This window comes from Rhynchophorus ferrugineus, unplaced genomic scaffold (assembly GCF_030347505.1).
Source record: "Rhynchophorus ferrugineus isolate W39M unplaced genomic scaffold, kcgeb_rfMv2 rfM1, whole genome shotgun sequence".
Classification (NCBI taxonomy): Eukaryota; Metazoa; Arthropoda; class Insecta; order Coleoptera; family Curculionidae; genus Rhynchophorus; species Rhynchophorus ferrugineus.
In genome coordinates, this window is record NW_027472580.1 from 62,700,571 (window position 1) to 62,719,174 (window position 18,604).

General features: G+C 31.7%; 1 protein-coding gene across 12 annotated transcripts in view; it reads left to right on the forward strand.

The window, feature by feature from the left end:
- spen (spen family transcriptional repressor split ends) overlaps positions 1 to 18,604 on the forward strand; it is a 131,177-nt gene that overhangs the window by 94,262 nt on the left and 18,311 nt on the right. For all 12 annotated transcript variants that reach the window (XM_076406009.1, XM_076405682.1, XM_076405823.1 and 9 more), the window contains 2 exons: positions 11,252 to 11,503; positions 17,720 to 18,245. In XM_076406009.1, coding sequence (XP_076262124.1) covers positions 11,252 to 11,503; positions 17,720 to 18,245 — 778 coding nt within the window. The remainder of the gene's footprint in view (positions 1 to 11,251; positions 11,504 to 17,719; positions 18,246 to 18,604) is intronic.

Sequence of the window (18,604 nt, forward strand, 5' to 3'; positions counted from 1 at the left end):
TGAGTAGGTTCAGTCGCAATAATTGTTGCAAATAATTGTTATCTAACTAATCTAACTGAAACCCTAAAATATAATATAATAAAGAATGTATGTATTAATTTTATATATTTTTATATAGTGCATATGTATAATTTGAAAATATATTTACTGAATTCATAAACCCAGATTTTATTATTTATATCACTAACGTGTCTTATTTATAATATTTTATGACCAAAACGCGAAAAATGGAAATATAAAGAGAACAAATATTTAAGCATTGCAAAATATACACCTCGTTAGCATAGTGCTGGTAAAAATGGCGTTTACCGTTAGAATTCAATAAATTTATCTGCCGGGGTCATGACTTCTACGGAATTGGATAAATTAGCTTCTATTTAGGTCTTATATCGTAAATACACGGGCTATTCAGTTGTTCTGTGTAATGAACGTTTCCGTATGATATGTAACTAGTGCTATTTATGCTAGTTGTTTTCGCATTTTAATTAAATGTAAATGTATGTTTTTATGCCTCGAATATTTATTTTCATTAAAACAATTTCACAAATAAAATATTGAATAATATAAAATAACAACAGTAAATATGTCTAAATTTATCAGGTTACACCAATTGATATCAGTATCAACTATCAATTATTTAACTCAAGTTAAATATTTAATATATTAATTTGTATCAGAATTAATTAATATCAGAACTGTTATCTGCCCATATGTAAATATTGAAATTTATAAAAAATTAGGTTTTTTCTATTTTCTCTTTATTTTCTTTTATTTTTTTCCTTCTTTAGGTCTCTTTTTTACCGACGATGGTTTCTCTGGACCTACAATTTAACGTGGGCTCCAAACCACAGTTCTCGGCATTAAGCCTACCGACTGGCGAGTGACCAACTTAGAAATCATCCCAGAAGACATCCGGTCTACCCAGCCTGGTTACTGGCGTGATTGAGATCGTTTTCCTTGTCAGATTTTGCACTCTTGTCTAGGATAACCACAAATTTTAAAACAATCACAATCATAAATTTACGACCATGCTCCAGCAGGATTCGAACCCGTGACAGTCGGTGAACCATCCTGACGCCTTTACCACAGCGCTAACCAAGCCGGCTAAAAATGAGATTCACTATTACATATAACTTTTTGCGACTGATTGATTATATAGTGAATAATGTAAATACCTTTTTCGTTTTGATTTATTTTCTTCTTTCAAGTAACCAAATCTACTTTTTTTATATCATTCTTACGTTATTAACAAACTAATGTAAGTACCACGCCTAATATATTACATTTTCTGTAAGAATAATTGCTCAATTTTTGGTTAATGTCAGGTTTTTTTAACGTGGTTTGGATATTATGTTACAGAAATATGTAGAATATATTAATTAGGTGTTTACATGTATTTGGTCAGCAATATTTGTTGGTGAAAATGCTCAATTGAATGAAAAGTATGAATTTAAACTGTTCATTCGGTTTTTACATAAGGTAACACTTTCCATTTAGTATAGAAAACACAACTCAAATTCTCTAAGTATTTCCAAACGATTACATGCGATGGGATGGATCGAAAAGAAGGAAACCTGACTACCACCTGAATTCGAATCGTTTAAACATTGCGGTTTCATTACTTGCCAGACAAAAAAAGAATAGCTTTCTGTAGCCTGTTGTGATGAAAAGGTAATGAAAAGTGGGATCTGCTACTAGTGCTAAAAGTCATAGCCCAGGAGAGTCATCCCATGTCGATGCTGAAATGGAATATCCATGGCTATAAAGACTTGCTGTGCATATGGTGGAATCAGCAAGGCATAGTGTCAAAAATTGATTAATATAGATTGTATTAATTTTCTCAATAAATGTCTTTTTAAAGTCAAAAAATAAACTGAATACATTGCAAGCATTTAATATACTTTATAAATATTAGTACATGTATAAAAAACCTGTTCAATTATGTGTTGAACGCATATGTTCAAAATAATCTCATGCATTCCCTATGCATTCAATACGCATCAATATGCAACAGCGATATTTATTTATACACTTTCTCTTGCAGCTGCAACGTTTTCCACTGACCAATCTAATACCCGTAGTAACGCATACTATCAGGTTAATGGTTGCAATTGAATTCAAAAATTGTTTTCATTATGCCTCAGAACTCAGAACTTTTTCACTTTGTTGTCTTGTTTTAATTCCTTCCTTATTGCCCAAGAATGTCAACAGTGTGGGTTTCGATTCATATTCGTTGTTGTCTTATTCTGTTTATTTTCCATCCTACGCATAATAGAAGTAGAAATCGTCGTTCATACGAAATGTATCTGGAGCAAGACGAAATTGAAATGATTTGCGTTACAATGGGAGACAAAATGTCGTATATGGAACATGTAGGATTTTCCTTATTCAAAAATTTTGAACAGTGGCGTTCGTCAAACAGTTTACATACATTATTTAGAAAATAAGAACTATATTTAAACAACGACGGTTCAATGCTCTCGAATATTTCAGCCAATAATCCTAATTTCGTTTTAAATTTTGGTTACATTTTATTGGCAGAAAGTATAAGTATAAGTTTGTATACTATCGGCGAAGAAAAATGTTTTCGTTCTTTTGCGTAAGGTGCCATCCATATTGCGTTTATCCTAGGACCTAGGACTGAAAATCGATTGATGCATATTTTTGGGTCTTTATTGTCTATATTTATTAGACATCCATCCCAACTGCATTATGAGTTTCATGCATTGATTCAGGTGTAACAATTACAGTCAATTTTGTATTCCTGGAGAATCACGAGTGTTACTATTAAAAAATGTAATATTGAAAATAATCGAGGTAATTATAATTATGTGAAAGGAAAAGTTTGAATTTTTTCCAAATTACCATAGAAAATTAAAAATTAAAATTAAATTAAAAAAATCTAAATTAGAACAAAATAGAAGGTGAGGTAATACTTTTCCAGTTAATTAAAATAAAAGGCGTTTAAGTTTTGAAATAATTGTATTGCTATCTTGATATTAGGGCATTTTTACAGATTATTTTTTCGAATTTAAAATTTTACTTAAAATACAAATATTTCACATCTGCATCACTATATCACTTGAACTGTGTGAATTACTTAATCTATTTTATTAGATAGCAAATAATAAACAATACATTCGGCAATACATTCCATTATTATAGGCGGATTCCAATAACGAAAAGAAGGCCGGCTTGGTAGCTACAGTGGTTAAGAGGATAGGACGTGCTTTCCTAATGCTGTGATAATCGCGGGTTTGAATCCCACCGGGACATAATTGTATATTTATGTCTGTGATTGTTGTAGATCCCGTTAAGGAAAATCATTCCAGTTAGATCAGTAACCAGGAGGGTAAAATATGTCTTCGGGGATAGTACTTAAATTGGCCAGTCTTAAAAACGTCTTTTAAAACTCGCCAGTCGGTAGGCTTAATACCGAGAACCATTGTTCGGAGCCCACGTTAAGCAGTAGACCCAGTCCATATTAAAAATAATTTAAAAAACGAACACATGCTTCGAAAACATGGGAATTATTTGGTAGTGTTCGCGAAGCCGACGTATTTCACGAAATATGTTTCATTAAACACAGTCATCATTATTAGTACAAACGCTCTTTGTGCAACCTCGAAAGTTTGAAGATGCTGAATTGTTTTATATTCATGGTGGATCCTACATGTTCTGACCGGACACTAACTAGACTAATGCTTGAACATTATCTATGTTTTACTTCCACCCGCTGTTTCTTGTTTATTTGATGGAATATGTGTACTTTAATACGAACTTTTGTAATTGTTTGTAACTGAATCACTGCCGAACGTTGCAATAAGCATTGAAAAAAACTTAACCATTTACTGGATAAGTAAGAAGGCAAATTATATTCTTTCATGAGAACACCATGAAAAATAATGCACAATATTTCCAGAAATAAGGGTGAATAAAATTATATTAGGCCTATAAGTTAGTTTTGATGGTTTTTTTATTTTCAAGCTTTATTGTGAAAAATCGGTAAATCGGTTTACATCTTTCATGCCATTTAGGGATTCTATTTCGAAAGAACGATGTATCTGTTGAGACTATCCACGAATCGACCCATTTTTTAGTATCTGAAGATTGCTGCTTAGACACGTCACGACTCATATGTCGGAATATGTAGAATTCAGAAGGAGCAAGGTTTGTAAAATACGGTGGCTGGGTAGCACTTCCCATTTTAATGTTTCCAAGTATATTTGCTTAGGTTTGCAACATGTTTTCGAGCATTGTTATGTCTTTACTCGTATTTCTGCCGTTTTCGCGCAGTATTAGGTTCAAATGTATCAATTGTAATGGGTAGTAATTCTCATTGATAGTTGAATTAAGTAATGCCTCCAAATCCTTGTCTTGCTGTCCAGAACTATGTTTGTCTTCGGTGTCAAAATTACCACTTTGAAAATGTTGAAACGAGTGTTCACATGTTGATATTAATAGAGCATGGTTATCATAAGCTTCACACAGTATTCGTTGACTTTCGGTCGCCTTTTTCTTAAAATTAGTGATATAGTAAAACTTCCCGCAAATACTAGTTACTCTGTAAAAATACAGACATTTTCAACGGTCTGAAAAAGTATTTTGTTCACACTACACGACGAAATGACATAAGGTGAATAAGCCTAATAGTGAGACTTCAACATGAAATTGGTTACAAATGGTCCCGATACGATTTAATACGCAATAACACCATCCGTTGCAAATCTTTAAAATTAATTTATGGGCCTGATAGTTAAAATAATTTTGCGGGAAAATACGTAAAAATTACGTATACGCATAATATCCACCGAACTAACAACACTAATAGCAAAGTCTGCTGCGTTGAAAACGTCCATGTCTTCGTTGTCAAGCCGTCATTTGCGGCCGACCGAAACAAGTTCCACTACATAAAGCACGTAGGAAGCACAGTTTCTGTTCGGGTACGTGGTCATGAAAAATTTACATCTACACCCGCGACAAAAGGCTGAGCGCGTAGCGGTTCCATCGTAATGATTTTTATGCATCCATGGACGATGCCAGCCGACGGAAAACTTCAGTCAGCGGCAACGGCCCAACAATGAAATATAAGAAAGCGTATCTTTGTGAATAAAAACGCTTTTGTTATTTTTGAATAATACAATGCTTATCTGGAAACACTTACTATTAGCCTAATTTGATTGTTTTATACCGCAATGAAATCAATGACCTCAACAATCCATCAAATATTTCATAATGAATGATTCAAAAGACGATAAGTAATTAGACGGGGTTCTGAAGTTTAATATTCCTGTTAAGATTTTTGATTTAACACGACCTCAAATTAATTTAATATTTATATTAAACTCTTAATAGGCAATTGTTTCCATTGTATATTGAAATTTCTGAAACAAAAGAAAATGTAAATTTGGAATTGTGACAGAAATTTTATTTCACAACACTTACAAACTGTCGATATTTACCATGATGGTTCGGTTTAGATTTTCAACAAAATGTATTTTTTAAGCTTTCCAAAGCACTCGTGATAACTTCTGTAGCTTCAGTTAGCCCTAACATATCTTTCTATAAGTAGTCGATACTTATCAACTACAGATTTATGTTTGAGGGTGTTATGTTAAACGTCTAAATTATAAATAGCGTCTTCTTTTATCTAACACTAGACAATTATGTGGTCACACAATAGTATAGGATACTGATCCAAAATAATCAACTGAACGATGAGTAATGCTCTGCTTTAAACTTGAACGTATAAATGAGTGGTGTTGGCCGGCGAAAAAAAAATCGATATTTCGATATATCTAAGAAGAAAAAATATCGACTTTTTTTGCAATAACTGCAATTGCAGTACCATGATTTTTATAATGTTTATGAATTTTCTTAAATTTTTTTAAAATGTCGAAAAATATCGGCCAAAAATATCGATATGTTTTGAAAAAAGTGTGGATATATCGTTATTTTTTCGGCATCCCTAGTATAAATACCCATTGCTAATTGAAATGGTTATTCTAAAAATATAACAGTTTTTTTTATAAATGTTTTAAAATTCAACCTAATTTCACTGATCAATTTAATAAAAATAATAATCAGTAATCCATAAACCTTTGTTTTAATAACTCGTATTTGTAACTATTAATATCAAATAAAAACGTAATTGGTTCGGTATATTACAGATTTAGGAAATAAATTGTTGAAACTTATTTTTATAGCTATGTTTTGCAACAGAAATATATAATATATTTATATATTATAAAATGAGATTTGTTTATCAGTATTTTTTATGAAAGATGGCTTGGAAACTACTAATTTTGTAATAAACGTTTGTGAAATTGATTCGAAAGAGGACAAATGAGAATATATTTTTATTTTATTTGATTTAGCATCAGTTTTTAGATTATGCCTATTTTCTTAACTAATTATGCCGTTTATTAAAATTGTTAACTGAAATGAAATATATACATAGAATTCATTGTTAATTTTATATATATAAAATTATTTAATTCTTTATTTTTATTAAATATTTAAATATTATGTGACTTGAATTTAACAGTTGGAAATTATTTCTATATAATCGGTATTCACAATCATCAATTAACAAGTCCAAGGCCCAACTAATAAAAATAACTTTTAGACAAAATTCAACTTTAATCATCAACATACTCTCTTCCTTTTTATGTAGAACGGTTTGTCTTTGTTTTCAAAAGAAGCGATCACTTTGTTATTTGAACCATACTTATTTCCTCGGAGCATCCTTTTGAGGCCAACAGCCAGTAGTCGCTGGGTGGCAGGTATGAATTGCTGCATAGCAAAGCAATTCGAAGCTCAATTCGTTCAATTTGATAATAGTTTTCTTCAACTTCTGACACCGTGCATTGTTTTCAAAATAATATAACTTGTTAGACTAAAACTACTGTAAATTAAGTACTGTACTCCAAGTACCAAGTATTGTATTAAGTGATCAGAGTATATCCACAATCGCAAGGCTTTGTTCTAAAATACTTGAATTATGTTGATATTACTTCTCGGATAACATCTCCATAACTGAATTCCATAGACCTATATAGTTTTCATTATCTGGTTGTCCCACCAAGGCATATTTTTGTATTTTAATTATCCCAGCTGAGTTTCATATTTGGTATGAATAGTTTGTAAGTGAATTCAGTATACACGGAGTTATTCTCATTGACTTTTATTCTCCGTGTCTAGGACCACTTGTTTATATTATTACTTAGCAAATATTGCAGTGTCAGTATTAGCAAGTGTAGCTATAATAACATTTTCTATTTATGGTATATCACCATATCATGTATAGAGTATGTAAAGAATAGAACCAAAAACACTGCCTTGCGGTACACCTGTTTTTATTTCTTTCATTGTTGCGTATTGCTTCGTTAACATTTTATGAAGTTATACATGTGTCTTTTATACCAGACTTTATCAAACGCTTGCGCTACGTCAAGAATGTAGCTGAGCAAACTATTTTCTCTTCGTAGGTTTTTTCAATAATATTTCTGATTGTATGTACCTGGTTAGTTGTTAAAGTTTTGCTCTTTAATTCAAACTGATGTGCAGGTATTAGATTATTTCTATCAATGATTGGTTTTAACTTTTAATCAGTAATTTTTCAAATACTTTGGATATTATTGGTAGCAGGGGACTTAAGCGATATCTTAATATTTTTTCTGGTAGCTTTTCAATAATAAAGAATACTACAAAAAATATATCTCAGTTTAGATTGTCAGTATTAATATTTCATTATCAATTTTTTTCAATAAATTAAAAATCACTTCCATCAATAAAATAGTGAAATAGATTAGGTAAATAAGTAATGTACCTTTAGTTTAGTAAATATTTTGGGAAAATGTTGAATGACAAAATGCAATAACCAAAATCAGGGACACCATAGATACTATTTATTTACCGGAGCACCACTTGACTTAATGATACATTTTGTAAAGGATTATTCTTTATGCAAGGTCAATCAATCATCAACAAATATGCCTAAGAAGTAATTTATATAGAGGGTAGTTTTATCTTATAGGTTATAAGTGTGTGCAATTTTTGAACATTCACACCTGAAATAATAAGTTAAGTGATTTAATAGACTACTGTGTTTAATACTGTTTAATATTTTAAGATTTCTAACTTTATCCAATATCTATATAATTTTAACGTTTTTTTTGTCGAACTTAATGTTTTATTATGTTCTGGGGGGTCCAGACTCCACCTGTGGTGTTTAATAAGCCTTTTTCATTATAAAGTTAATCTAGTATTGCAAAAAATTTATGCTAATATGCGGTTTTATTATTTATTATTTCCTAATATTTTTTTTGAATCGACTATCCACTGATTTGAACAAAATCTCAATCAGATGACCCCGATCTACCCTAATTAAATTTTGTTAGCTTTAGTAAATGTTTGAAACTGTTAGAAGGGATGTATTGATGAAAAATTGGCCCCACTAAACCGTTATGTTAAGTATAATGAATGGTATTGATACAATGAGTTTTGTATCGCACTGACATTATGATATTTGGTCTTAAAGCAGAACGAAATAAAATGGCCTTGTCAATAAAATCCACGACCCCGTATACGTTCGTTTCGATTCGCGTATGGAGAAAGAAACTGATCGACTCTGATCTCCTCGGATACAGTTATAGAGAGAACGGCGGTGTCGTGTGCCGTTCGTACCGTTACTTCAAACCGAAACGAAATTTAAATGATTGGTCGAGTCGTGAGGAAACTGCACGTACGCGACCGCCGGGGGGCGCCATTACACAGATCTTATTTGCACCGTCGGAGAATTAATCGTTAATTGCCACCCGATGAGATGGCGGTTCGAATGACACGATTCATTGGAATAGGTCGCGAAGCGGGTTACAGCTGTACTGTTAAAAAGTTACGGTTTCTCTCATTTCATGAGTGCTCGCATATATTGTCTCTTAGCTATTGGGTTCTTCGACAAATAAAAATCTATTCCTTGAACGACTCTCGAGGAGATTTGCAATTTACTAACGCGATTCAGATTCGCTATTCTAAGAATTTGAAGGATTTTGGATTCGCATCGAGTATCACATAAATAATCTTATAATACGCCTAGTTGTTATATCGTCGTTTTACTCTTGACTTCATAAATGTAACTTAAACAATGTTTAAGTAGTATAACAGTAGTATAAAATAATATAAAACAATATAGATATATTTAAAAAAATAATTAGAAAAGTATTTCGTCAAACAGGAAGATCAAGGGTATTCTCAAAACACGAAAATAAATTGTTATTTGATAATAGGCAACCGTAAACGCTAGACATTATTTTATATAAACTGAATATTTTTCTTAGGTGTTACAAGATAAAAAGAATTCACTATTATGAAAATTATTAATATTGTTATCATACAATATTTCGTGTACTCATACTTTAAAGTATATTAAATAGCGACTGTAGTTAATTCATTTAATAAAGTTTGGTTTTCATTTATATTACTTGGGCAACTATTTTAAGCTATTTCTCAAACAACCAGTTTATGTATATATTGTGCTGGTACTTATAATTGATCTTCAAGAAATTTTCACGTCGATCGGAATCTTGGAAATCACCTGGCTCTTTAGAAAACAGCTTCAAGTATTTGCTCAAGTAATATATATAAAGCTTTGGTAACGCAAGTACGCAAGTACAAACAATTTAATATATTTTTAAAAATATCAAAAAAACAAATCAATAGAACAAATTTGGGGTTTTATAAATTTAATTTATATCTACCATTAAAGTTAGTCTAGAAATTTTAGAAAATAGATTTTTTTCATGTTTATAAGCTTTCAAAGTTTAGCTTTAGAATATGCATTTAAGAGGATGTTTAAAAATATAAATTATTTTCGATTATGCTATTTTAATGACGCAGCATCAAAAAACAAAACTTTAAAGGCGTTTTTTTCGAAACAGTTGAAATATAAAGTTCCACTGAACTGATTTACTTGAAATTTGGTGTGAGCGTTCTGTATAAAATCCTCAATTGTATCAAAATAAAACTAACATTTTACTATTTAAAAAAAAACGGAATGTCCAAAAATTGTTTAAAAAATGTCTTTGTCAATTATGTCTTCAAAAATAATTTAAATTGTGAAAAATCCTCTTATCGTTGATGCTTTAAAAATTCGATTCTTTAAAATTTCTAAACTAAAATACCGCGTTAATGAGATTTATATATATTTTTTCATAAGGCCAACATAATGAAACAATAGACTTAGGGAATTATTTTTCCACTTTTAGTAAAATCCACCAATAGTTTTTGGTTAAAATATGGCTTTTATGTAATTACCATTCATTATAAAACTATATTTTTGTTGAATATGATTTAATTCATTCTTTTATTTGCTGAAACTATTATACATGTTATTTTTCATTGCTGCCGCTGCTCTTTTCGTATTTAATTAAGAGAAATCACTTAGACAAGCAACTTTTCATTTGGTAAATTTTTGGAATATCCATAATAATAAAAGTATTGTTCAGACAAACCATGTAACATTGATTAGAACAGATGATTTATCAGAGTTTTTTTCACGAGTGATCCTATTTCATTATCAATTGCAATTCTATTCCTACATTATATTTGAACTTTTTGTATTAGGTCCTTCTAAACCATCGAAACCATCATCAATCTCATCATCAAAACATCTCGAATTAAATGGGAAGATTAAAAACTAAAGGCAAAACAAAATTATGACAACCTTGTTCAAGGGTCATCTGTGTTAAGACTAACTGAATGGTGAATAAATGGTCTGGTCAACGGCTTTAGTCTGTTTTCTAATAGATAAAAACCCTCACTTCAACAAGTTTCCTCTTCTTTGAATAAAACAGTTTTTAAAGTAAATTAATCATTTTTGTGTTTCTAAATCATTTTCTATTTTATAACATAACATATATTCATATTTTTTAAAAAATCAATATTTTTCGCCAATCAATATTATTTGATATATCGATAATTTTTCAAAAAAGTATCGATATTTGTATATGGAGTATTGAATTTTTGAGTTGCAAATTAAAATATCGATTTTAAAAGCCTAGTGTTCTTAAAGGAATGTATCGAACTTTTGTAGATATCTCCCCCCTAATAACTATCGACATTTTCTATGCTGCCGACATCTCTGGTTCAAACTACTGTAGTTAATACTTGTTAATACTGTAGTTAATAATTCATATAAAAAATGTTAGGTTTTGAAGGAATTTTTTGAAAATAATCACTATTTTTGTTACAGATCGTCTGACGAACATGGCTTTGCAGACGCTGCCCCGAATACGACTCGTTTTTATGAACGGTCGTCGTCGACGGGCGGCTCGGGCGTCAGTAGGACGCCCTCGGATGTCCCTTCGGAGTCGTCGCGAAGGGGCGCTGCAACCCCTGCCCCCGAAGGCGGTTCCGGTACCTGTAGAGGTGGCCGGAACCGCGATCGGTTTCGTGGGGGCGGTCATCGAGGGGGCGCGAGTTGGGTTTCAGGATACGAGTCCAGGTGAGTGAATAAAATTGTCCTGTTGCTGTACCTTCACGTGTGTGAGATTATTTAAGGGTCAGATTTTCGCTTTTTAACACTTTGGCTTAATATTACGCATGTTGTAACTGGTCATAAGAATGTTTTATGAATTTATTTTTTATATGATATACTTTCCTTAGACACAGACACTTTTCATACGTTTCCATCACCTTCATGCTTTATTATATATAATATCATCAAATACAAGAATTTACTCATAGGGACGCCTGGCACAAAATGTGATTTTGCTGGTTATTATATATATATATATATATATATATATATATATATATATATATATGTAAAGAATATAATATACAAAGAATATATTTTCTTTGATTCAAAAATTAACCTAAAATATCCCTTTAAATTCAATTTTAATTTTTTTTAGTATAGAAATAAAATAATATGTACAATAACAAATATAATTTATTTATTTTCATATAAAAATATATATGTATGTATGTGTATATATATATATGCATAATGGGAAATATTAATGAGGAGTTTCAAACGTCTCCCAACTTTTAATATAATCGTATAATAAACTGATCGATGACAAGCAAATATAGATGTGGTACTATTTTTCCTAACATAGGTACCTGAATCGCGTTCTTCCAATATTATCTTTCCGCCCTTGCAAATCTTCAATCGTGTTAAATTTCAATATTTCTTGTTCGATTTTCTCATTTACACAAAACACAACGATTGATATATCTATAAAGTTTTATGATATTATTTCCTATTCATTATTACCTAACAGGTCATTTGAAAAGTCCCCGGCCTACCATAGTAAAATACATTTTTTTGGCAAAAATAATTTTTTTTTATTCAACATAATTCCCTTCAAGAGTGATACACTGATTATAGCGACCCTCCAGCTTTTCGATACCATTTTTTATAGTACGATTTATTCTTTGCTTCAAAATCGCAATTTCAATTTACGGTCATTCAAAATCATTTTGTGGATTTATTAAATGTTTTGGTCGATAACAACCTCTTTTGGGCGTCCAATGCGTTCACCGTCTTCGGTGCTCATTTTACCACGTCTAAACTCAACATACCAATCCTTGATGGTTGATTTTTCTGGAGCAGTGTCCGGAAACTCGACATCAAGCCAAGTTTTTGTTTCAACTATATTTTTTCCCTTCAAAAAGCAATATTTTATCAACACGCGAAATTCTTTTTTATCCATTTTTCACAATAACAAAAGTTGCTTCAGTCAAAATCACAAAGTTTTATAATTCACAAACTAATGATCAGATAGCTGTCAAATTTATACACGCATCTTTTGAAGGTTGCTGCTAACTGAAAACATGGATTTTATAATTATAGTAGCGCCATCTATGTGTCAGGCCGGGGACTTTTCAATTGACCTGTTAGTAGACAATAATGGATAGGGCATTTAGTTTATTTAAAACTAAAATCTGAACGGTAAAAGAACAAGTAACAATATAATACTTAAGTCTAAATGTAAAATAACTTTTTAATAATCTTTTTAACCCTACTTATAAAATGCAAAATTGATTAACACTCTCCTAATATTATAGTATATGTAAAATACCGTAAGACGGAAATTAAATAATATAAATTATAGCTTTATACCCGATATAAACGAGTCAGTAATAATGTCGCAAAATGAAGCGAAAACCAACAAATCAATCATCACCAATAATTATTTATTGTTTTTTCATGTTAAAAGTATATTTTATTTTGTTTTTTTTTTATTATTTATTATAGAAATCTAGTACATTAACATTAATAAGCTATTTGCTTTTATTCTACGATAGATACTTTGGGCTTAACATCTATATCATTTTTTTAATATACAATGAGTTTTGGTTATAACTTCACTGAACTAGATCAAATGGTTTTACTTTCTTTAATTTTCTGACTAAGCTGGAGAACCTCAGCATTAATGTGATGATGTAGTCTCTGTTCTTATTTTTGGGCATATTATTTGATATCGTTATAAATAGTTTCAGGTCCTTGGTGCAGATCCCATGGATTATTACGAATATCCCATGGAGCATTACCTCACAGTATCTTGTTTTGGGATCTTTGTGTAATATTTCTTTGCTTTGTCTTGTACAACCCTAGAGTAAACACCATAAGTTCGTTTCAAGACTTCGGCTTAAGTTTTTTACATTTTTTCGTAACATGTGGCTGAGTTTAACATTAAGGGTTATGCCAAGATATTTGGCTGTATTTCCATACGAGACTACTTGCTGATTTGTATATTCTGGCTTGGACTTGATTCTTTTGTTGGTGAAATCATACATTTTGATGTGCTATTTTTCGGTTCAGTGCATTTTTTGTTATTGTATTTCGTCAATAGCTGTTTGTAACTTTTCGGTTGATTCAGTTTTGTTATCTCCGATGGCTAGGATTGCTGTATCATCTATAAATGCAGCAACAATATTTTCATTGAATATATTCAAGTTTTGAGTGTACAGCAGATAAAGGACTGGTACCAATACACTTCCCTGTGGCACACCTGCTTGTATTTTCCTCAAATCAGAATAGGCAGCTTTATCTTTCACTCTGAAGTACCGATCAATTATATATGACTAAAATTTGTGATTATTGGTAAGGGAGAGGCATTTTAATCTTATGCTTTAAAACCTCATGGCAAACTTTATCAAAAGCTGAAGTAACATATAAAAATATTGTAGAACAAACTTCATTTTCTATGTTTTCCTCTGAATTATTTGTTCTTTATCATATAAACGATAATACGTCAAACTATAATAGTTTTTAAAATGCCTGGCACGTTTTGTCTTAAGACTATTTCTTCAGGCGTTTGTTTACGTATAGGATTTCTGCGAACGGAAAGCTACGGACGGCATGATGCCCACTTCTTTCTTATTACACGTGTTTGACCGTCATTTAGTGTATGGAATAACAGAAAATACCTGTATCTTTCAAACTTTCAAAAAAGGTTGTTTTAAATTATCTTAAAATTGGTAACACTATTCCAACTGGGAAAATAGGGGAACAGAACAGATTTCATATCACATTCATATTTCATTTAATTTTACAATTCATTTAACTAATCAGGGCTTTTTTCAACAAAACCCGAATTTCGAATTTCAAAAATAGTGGGATACGGAACGAAATGAGAGGCCTTAAAATATTGGCATTAATTTCAACATAAAAAGGGATTGTATTTTAGAAGGAAATATTTTTTACCTGCAATAATTAAATAAGTTACACTTACCAAAGTTTTCTCTTATCGGTTTATACATACATAATCTTTTTCGCTTATAATAAAAGTTTAGAGTAATTTTTGTTTTTTATGACTTCAACGAAAAATCCCAAAAAATTATATTACAATTTGGGTTTTTGGTTTGGTAGTTGTTAAAAATAGTTAAAAATCAATGTGTTCAATAAGGTCTTTTGTTTTGTTTAAGATTAGTTTAGTCTTCAGATTAGAATCAACTCTATATGTTTATTACAACTGATTAGTCATAATTTTTTTTGTTTGATTAAAGTTTAAAGATTTAAAGAAGAAGATAAAGTTTAAAGTTTAAAAAAATTAAACATGTATGCTAGTCGAACAAAATTGTTTAACTAGAACTAGGTACTATATAGTCTATTCAAAGTTTTTTTAGTAATGCGTCGTGGATATTTGTGACGTCGAAACAATGCAATGTTGCCGCATCAACTCTGAGTTTTAATTCAGTTAGGCTTTGACATATAACAAAATTCTAATCTAAATAAAATAATTGAACAAAAATGTTATCACGTATAATTTATTTTAACATTATACTGCATCTAAAAACTACTGTTTTTTACATGTTTATAGGTAAGAGTTAAAACCTCTTATCACTATTGCTTTCAAGAATTTTGCATACGTCTGACAGCTGGTCGCCGTCCGGTTGTCAGATGTACGCTAAATTATTCAAAATATTAGTTATAATTATTACAGGTTATAAACCGGCAAACATTATTTTAGCCCTTTATTTTGATAATTTTTAAATCGCTCCGTAATATATCATATTACACCCACACTGGATGTAAATTGAAAACTATTATGTTTATGCGGTAGCAGTAAACTGGCGTGCCATTAAACCGTCGTCTGTTTATTTTTATAATGACAACGCCTGCCTCATCGTTAATGGTTATTATCGTCGTATTCATTATTGAGAAACAGTCAGTTATTTTTTCTGTTATCATTTGTTTCATTCTTGTTTGTGTCGTGGACTGTCGGCATATTATCGACTTTATTTATTCTTGGAACATTTCGATCCGATTGTACTTTTGACCGCTGATTCATTCGAACAATTGAAAAACGAACATTGTTTATTATTTAGTTATCACCAGAAAACACAATTTTATAACAACGTGGTCCAAAATTATCCACGTTACATGTAAATTGAGTTAAGTGTAAATAACATTACACTATGTGACAAAACTTTAGTACCCTACACTTTTTCATTATAACTCTTAATAAAAATACTTTTTAAGCTTGATAATTCTACGGCCAATTACACAAAAAGTTATTTTTAGTTTGTATTAAGACAACGTATATGCGACCCATCTTAGAGATGTTTAATTTTTCTCATTTGGTGCAAATGCTTGAAAATATCTTGGCTGAGCTGTAAGCTGTAAACTTCAAGACAGTTCAACACGCGGCTTAAAACTTTTTTTTTTACTAATAACAGTAAACTGCAATGCCGAGACGTTATGTAACTCGCGTGGATTTGCCTGTTCGGTGTTCTGAAACCTTAGGTCAGATCCTTTCAAAATAACAAAATGCCACGATAACATTTTTATTTTAAATATATTAGACCTATAAATTACTTTTAAAGGATGTTTTTAGTTTGAAGATTTATTGTGGAAAATCGGTACAATGTATTTTATTCAAAGTATTGTCCATCGATAGCCGCTATTTTTTCCCATCTTTCGGGAAATTTAATGATTTTAACTCAAAAGAACGATATTGAGGCTATCCACGAATCGAGCCATTTCTTAGTATCTTCATAAGAAGTGAAGCGCTGCTCAGACAGGTTACGACTCATATGTCGTAACAAGTAGTAATCAGAGGAAACAAGTTCTGGAGAATACTTTGGGTGATGTAGACCTCCCCATTTTAATGTTTCCTAGTATGTTTTTATTAGTTTTGCAACATATGGTTGAGTGGTGTCACGCTGAAGAATAACATTTTTGTGTCTTTGCTCGTATTCCGGTCGTTTTTCTCGCAGTGCACAGCTCAAACGCATCAATTGTAGTCGATGTTTGTTTTAATGTCTCATTATGTTTTAGTAGCTCATAGTATACTACATTAAGCTGATCCCAACAAATACAGAATTTTAGTTTGGGACCATATTCGGCTTTGCCATTGATATTGACGCATAACTAGCTGGTCCCCATGATTTTTTTCGCTTTGGATTGTCGTAATAGATCCACTTTTCATCAACAGTAACAATACGATGCAAAAGCTTTTCCGATTTTGCTGTTGGAGCAGCATTTCACACATGACGCCCTTTCAATGTCTCTTGGCTTTAATTCATACGACAGAAAATATCTGCTTTTGGATCATTCCCATATTCTTCAAGCGATTAGAAATGGTTAATATTCATATTCATATGCGTTTTACATGGATCATCATCGAGCAATGTCTTCAAAGTTTTGGCTCTTTGCCTTCGATGTCAAAATTGCCGCTTTTAAGACGTCGAAACCAATATTCACATCTACAAATCAATGGAGCATGGTTGCCATAAGCTTCACACAGCATTTGATGACCTTCTTTGAGCCTTCTTGTTCTCTTCTAAAGTTCTTTTTAGTTTGTATCCGATATTTAGAATTTTTCCATCTGGTGCAAATACTTGGAGATATTTAGGTGACTCCTGGCTGAACTGTAAGCTTCAGGGCACTGCAAAACGAGCCATAAAACTAAAGTTTTTGCCAATAATACTAAACTCTGCTATTCTGAGAGTTTATGTAATTCAAGCCCGTTCGATGTTCTGAAGCATTGGGTCTGATACTTTCAACAACGAGAAACCGCGATAATATTTGTATTTTAAATATAATTGAATTTTGAAAAATGTATCCGGAAAAAATGGGCCTTAGACCTTATATTTAGAAAGAGAAAAAATCACACTTGTGTAAAGTAATTTGTAATATGATATCTATTAAATGATTTATAATATATATATTATGATAAACTAATCGTTTCCGTTTTAATTTCAGGTATAATAATAGTAACGAACGAAGTCAGTCGGAAACAACAGGGTATAACTCAGCGCCGTCAGATACGAACGAACGACGGAATTCTGAGAGCGTGCGAAAAAAGGCCAAGTCTAGATCGGGTTCCAGATCGGCGTCACCAAACGGAAGTACCAGCAGCCGTTCGCCGTCTCGGTCGCGGTCTAGGAGCAGTAGCAGTTCGTCCTCATCATCTACATCGCGGGACACATCTTCTACATCATCGCGACGTTCTCGTCGCCACCGTCATCGGAAGAAGGCTGGTTCAGGAGCAGCTGACGACCGAAGACCGCTGGCCATTTGCGTACGCAATTTACCTGTTCGGTCCAGCGACACGTCCCTGAAAGATGGCCTCTTCCACGAATACAAGAAGCATGGGAAGGTAACATGGGTAAAGGTGGTTGGTCAGAACGCCGACCGATATGCCATAGTTTGTTTCAAGAAACCAGAAGACGCGGAAAAGGCTCTGGAAGTCAGTTATGACAAACTGTTTTTCGGATGCAAGATCGAGGTATTTTATAACAGTAAACTATTATAATAATTTTATTTGTATGAACAGACAGAAGATAAACTTTATTTAACATTTTCTTGATTTCAATTTATGTAGATGGTAAAGACTTTAACATACAAATTACTTCCAACATTGAATTTTCTGATGCACTCATAGATTTTTAATGTTCTTCTTTACGTCCATTTTCCATTTCCATTAACTGGAAAGTCATAACAGCGGTTTTATTTCATATTAACGATTGCAACTAAATGGCTCACATCGGCCACTGATTTCATCAGCTCTCTTCCGGGATTGTTTTCCGTTATTATATCTTACTAGATTTTCACTAGATTATTGGAATGCCTGTGAAACGATCGGAT